At 36.8% G+C, this 5,851-nt stretch overlaps 1 protein-coding gene and 1 long non-coding RNA gene across 2 annotated transcripts in view; one reads left to right on the plus strand and one right to left on the minus strand.

The window, feature by feature from the left end:
* Nucleotides 1-2,448, minus strand: part of LOC115240432 (nicalin) — a 3,037-nt gene extending 589 nt beyond the window's left edge. The window contains exons 1-6 of the mRNA XM_029815567.1: nt 2,032-2,448; nt 1,765-1,952; nt 1,352-1,681; nt 1,039-1,248; nt 526-936; nt 52-272 (exon numbers count right to left, since the gene is read on the minus strand). Coding sequence (XP_029671427.1) covers nt 52-272; nt 526-936; nt 1,039-1,248; nt 1,352-1,681; nt 1,765-1,952; nt 2,032-2,206 — 1,535 coding nt within the window. The 5' untranslated portion in view covers nt 2,207-2,448. The remainder of the gene's footprint in view (nt 1-51; nt 273-525; nt 937-1,038; nt 1,249-1,351; nt 1,682-1,764; nt 1,953-2,031) is intronic.
* A 2-nt stretch (nt 2,449-2,450) lies between these two features.
* The window catches only part of LOC115240440, a 222,757-nt gene continuing 219,356 nt past the window's right edge, over nt 2,451-5,851 (plus strand). Inside the window, exon 1 of the long non-coding RNA XR_003884780.1 lies at nt 2,451-2,941. This is a non-coding gene — a long non-coding RNA (uncharacterized LOC115240440). The remainder of the gene's footprint in view (nt 2,942-5,851) is intronic.

Raw genomic sequence — 5,851 nt, forward strand, 5'->3', positions numbered from 1 at the left:
TATATATATATATATATATATATATATATATATACAAAGACTATACTTTACCTATATACATTTAGAATTGCTTTTGCAACATCATAGAATACAAATTCTGGATCTCGCTTATCAGGAATATGGAGAGTAACTTTAATATCTCCCAAATATCTTGCCATTGCTTCTTTCAATGTACTGACTAGCAAATTGTTTTTATCTGTTAATAGTGATGCTGCTCTCGGTTGAGAAGCAAAGTAATTAAACCATAAAGACAGTGACTCTTTTGATACTTCCTATAAAGAAAGATTTTGATATAAAAATTAATTTATATACATGTATAGTGTGGTATAAATATTACTCACTAATATTTAAATCATCAATTGATAAAACACTATATACATGATATAAATTAAAGTTATAACAAATAATTTTGTAATATACTCCAAGACTCTTACACACACACACACACACACAAATATATTTCAGATATATAGAGTATAAAAAATAAAATAGTCAAGAATGCAAATATTTCAGCTATAAACATACCAATGAGCCAGAAAAGATTTGACTAGAACTCAAGTTATATATATGACGTGCTAATGCTTCCGATACAACTTGGGTATGCTTGTATAATGTATCTACTTGTTCATTTTTAGCAATATCTAGTATAGTAGTTCTGACTGGATTTTCGTGTCTTTCTAATGTGGATAAAGTCGCAGCTGGCAATCTTCGAATGCTGTATCTTTCATGTTCCCAAGCTAATGTTTCTTCTGCAAGATTTATCTTTTTATGAACCTTATGAATTGTAACATTGCTAGTGTTCAAAGATTGGGACACAATCATAAGTTCCTTGTAAAATAGACCACCAGACGAATTTTCTTTGGGTGGCTTTGACACATGCATAAATAAACTATCGCTCGCCGAAACTGTGTCAAGACAGATTACATAAGCTGCATCCTATAACCAAAATAAATCATGTTTGTTATAGATAAAATAATGAGATTTCTTAGTAAATTCAAATATTATTAATTGATATTAATAATATTGAGATTGCATTACTTGTATAATAGATCCCTCAAGCCCATCCAATTGATCTTCCAACCATTTCTTACTACCTTGGTAGTTTAATTTACCAGCTCCAGTTGCAATAAACACAAGATTATATTGTGGTCTTGATCGACCAGTTGAGTATAAAGCAGAAAATAGTCTTGCTATTTCTAATAGCATAGCTATACCGGAAGCATTACTATCTGCACCAAATGATAGTTCCTACGATTTCAATAAAATAAATTGTGTCCGAGTACATATCGATCTTCATGAATATTAAGAATCATAATTTAATAATAAACACAGAATTTAATAATAAACTTACAGGTGCTACACCAGCACTATCATAATGCGTTACTATTGCTATAGTAGGTAGTTTTTCCTCAGCCCCAGTTCCAGTCAATTTGCCATGCAATGTGGCAACTTTAATATCTGTTTTAGGAAGTGCCTGTCCAGTGGCCACTACTACTTGATAACCACTAGCAGAAATTGAGTTATACATGGCCTCTGCTGCCGAACCAGCTTTTTCATCGGTAATAAATCCATCAGCAATATCATCCAGGATTATTTGAAGATCTGGATGCCACAATGCAAAGTATACCGGTATCATTGTCTCGGAACCATATATCATAAATGCTTCTAGATTTATAATATGCTAAAATCAAAACAGTTTATCACAGTTTATTGTGTATATCTTATAATTCTATCTTATAAAGCTATATTAATTCTATTACTGACCTCTCTTTCCTCTGTCGTAAGTTCATTCATTTTCTCAGGTAAAACAATCACCAATGCACCAGCTTTGCTTTTAATGGACTGGAAGACAGACGGTGTGATATCCAGAGCCTTCGCAACAACGCAATGCCTGGAAGTGCTCCATCCAGTCAACGATCTCGCCTCCAGGGAGATTGGTGCGCTTCGACAACCTTGTGAGAATCATTGCAATTTTCTTTGAGAGCCGCGCAATTTCCAGAGAAATCATCACAGACATTATTGACATCTTACCGTGTGGAACTCCGTGCAAGTCATACTGGTGCATACGATACACGGGGAACTCATGCGACGCGGCCACGGGATTAACCGGGGAGATTATGATGAAGATCGGCAGGACTATTAACAAATAGTACGGCAAGTATCCACGACAGAGCTCGGCAAAACTGTCGCACTCCTCCAGCCACATGTTTCCGAGAGAGTTATACTATCGGTTCAAACAGAAACGCAATTCTCTCGTCTAATTTCATTGACCTAATCCCATAGACGGATCCGCTCCTGACGTATTCTCGTCTATGCAAGCCCCTTTCTCGTCCCTCGTGTCAGGAAGGTTGCGTTAGGTTGGGTTAAGTATGACTGGCTAAATGCCTATCCAATCCCGTCTAGGTATTTACGCACGTCGTTATATAAGTAATTAAATCCATATGTTTTTTTTGTAATCTACTATTTCAATTATTTCTAATATTTGTGAAACATTTCAAATTTTATTTTTACGCTAATAGTTCTGTTTATTTAAATTGCATCTTCTCTATTTATTTATTTTACATCCACGACTATTGTGAAGTTGGTTACTTCAATCGTTTCGATATTTCGAGAATCGCAATATCGCTTCGATAGGATTTCAAATCGCGGTCAATATTAGTTATAACATAACATGGCGTACAAAGTTGCACGCTCGTCGCGCTCCGTGTATATTTCGCGATTATTACTGTATAAAAGTGTATTTCACGCGCAAAGAGTTATCGCGAGTGTTCCGTAAAGTGTCAATTCCTCGTTGGGCACATCGCCAACTATTACTATCGCGTACGCTGACATCGCAATATCCGCATCCAACATGCATCCCGCATCTGCCCAGAATTGATCGAGAAATCGTCTTCTCAACCGGTCCTTTGCCAAAGTCCGGCGAAAATGCGATTGTTGCTAGGTATGTACACACGTTCTGAAACTAAATAGACAATAATTTTATATACAAATAACTTTACCATAAAATATTTTGTACGGCTAGTTGGAGGCTATTTCGATCAAATTTCGATAAGTGGCAGTTAACCAATCAATAATACTAGCAGCAGTGTTCTGTTAATATGGATAGAATTATGGAAATTATATCGCAGGGGTAATTTTGTCAGGATTAATCGTCAATAATGCCGAAGTTAATCGTTTGATCCAAGTCGCTCTAAATCTGAGCCGATACGATTTATTTTGTTGTTACCGATATTATCGACACATGATTTTATAGACACGAATGATATTATCGACGTTATACTAACTAGTTCTCCAATTATTCGCACAATGGCGTCGTGAGGCTTTTTTCGTAGTGTACTAACGGCTATTGAAGCAGCATTAAAAAATACTGATCGTTTGATTGTTGAAGTTTTCAAGTCTTATCACACTGTGATTGAGTATCGAAGATGGTCAGTGCGATTCATAACTTTGAGAAGCATTACTTCTTCCTCTCCTTACGCTGGTAAGATGTAGAAATATCATCAGATTTAAGATTTATATGCAACTGTGTGTGTGTGTGTGTGTGTATGCGTGATAAAAACAATAGATATTGCACACTGAAAAACAATTTTTCCTACTATACATATATATCTCATACAGATATTCAATCGTCTATCATATCTTTATTTACAAAAAATTGATTGAGCATTTCGATATATCTCCTTATAACCGTGCGGATGTGCTTTAAGAATTTTCAACTCTATTAATCTCTCAGTAATCCCAACCTTACTCGTAACGGCGGGAGAAGTGTATCGCATTGACATAAAGGGGGTCCGTGTCGGGAGAAGGGAGCGTCCACTTACGGGGTATATCAAAACGCGGTTGGTAGTACGAGGGGGGTACACACGTTGCATCCTCCGTCCCGGACCCCCGTTGTCATTGACAATGCGTCGTTCAATGGGTACCTAATTCGCAACAATGGCCCCAGCAGCCATATATTAATGGTCCGTGCCCATATATATATATATATACATATATATACTCGAGTATTATATCGCCCTCGAGGACTGTATGATGGTATTAGAATCGGCAGCCGCGAATACGTGCGACTGGTGGTAACGTTCCACGTGGATTCGACGTGTGCGCACGCTTTCACATGAACGAACGAGACTATGTCTGTATGGCTGTACGCGTGCGCGCGCGCGCGCGCGCGCATCTCGGAAGCGCAGCATCCCGGACGCCCGCGTCTCTCTGCCAACGTTCCGTGCAGATGCGACTCAATTTCGTGGATGACAAATCGCGCCTGTAACGCTGTCAGGCGACGATTAAAGGGCGCGGCCCCCGGAATTTAATGGCGCGTCCTGATTTCGATTAGGGCGAGAATAGACCGGTTTATGAATAATAATAGCGTGCTACGCATTCTCGGGAAAAAGGTGAAGGCGCCTGCTGCGGGCAAGCACCATGACGGAATTTTATTAACCCTATTCTCGTTGCCCGATTAATTTGTCAGCTCCTAATATGCTCATGATGTTAGATCGCGATTAGTTGGGTGTCTTATTTAATTTGTTAATAAGAGAGAAAAAAAGTATTGTAATTTTGATAGTGCACGCTTTTCAATTAATAGTACGACATATCGACTGGTCGAGAAATTACAATAAAAATTCGTATTTTTGAAATAAAAATTTTAAATATTAAATTCTGCAAAAAGAAATTTTTTTTAAAACAGAATTTTGTTATTTTGTCTAATTGAAAACTGCTAACTGTTGTCGAAATGATATCGTATACAAGCATTATAAAATTCAACGGAAAATTGCCGCTGCTTTAAGTAGCTGAGATTTCCGTAATTAACGAGTAACATATAAATATGCATTTTAATGTTAGACTGTAGGACGGATCTTGCTGTTCCTTTCATGTGTTTCCTTCGGTTATCACGTTAATCGATGCATCGTTTTTTTTATGATACATTAAAATATTTTCAATCGTTTAGAAGTGCTGGTAAATCTTGTGAGATCGAGCAACCACACTTAGTGATTATCAATCTAATTATCAGTTCTAAATTATGGCGACTCACGAGGTTACTATTATCGGATCGCGGTAGACGAGTTTCCCGCGTAATTATGTAAATTTTTCTATTTATTTATACACGCTGTATCTATTTGAAGTGGCGCGACTGCTTTACTCGCCTCGTCGATTAATCATGAAAATTGCTATTAGCTCTTTACGCATGATTTATAAGGAAACTAGCCCAATATCGCTCACTCTCTGTATATAAGCCGTTTTCTTTATATTATCTTAATCTAAATTGGATAATTTTGTCTCGCAATTGTGCTTAATCATACGATATCTCGAAACATTAGTATCTTTTATAAGATACTGCAATACATCTTATGCAGTACGTTACTATCTCGACTTCAATTAATTTATATCAATCGCCTTTTATGCCAACATTTCTAATTTTTATTACATAATTTTTTATACTAAAATCTTTTGGGAATTTTATTGAATAGCAAAAGTAAAAAAAATTAGATTTGTGATCAAATAATGTATATATAATATCCATCCAATTTAATACAGTCACAATAAATCTGTGAAAGCATTCAAGTTCCGAATGAAGCCGACAAATTGTCGATTCGCGTAATTACCCTTCCTACTTGCAAGTACGTGTCAATAGAACATTTGCTTTCAATTCGGCGACGTTATCGGCGTTATCTTTCGATTTATAGCCCAGGGAAGAAACATAATACCCTAGGAAAAACACGCCTATTCAGCGTCACGTATGAATCTGCCGGGCGAAAGAGAAAGAATGAGAGAGAGAGAAGGAGAAAGAATCGAGGGGGTGATCTTATCTGCTTCTCTATTAAGAAACATCGCGACATTACAATCCACACTCTTT

This window comes from Formica exsecta, unplaced genomic scaffold, assembly GCF_003651465.1.
Source record: "Formica exsecta isolate Colony F162 unplaced genomic scaffold, ASM365146v1 scaffold43, whole genome shotgun sequence".
NCBI lineage: Eukaryota > Metazoa > Arthropoda > Insecta > Hymenoptera > Formicidae > Formica > Formica exsecta.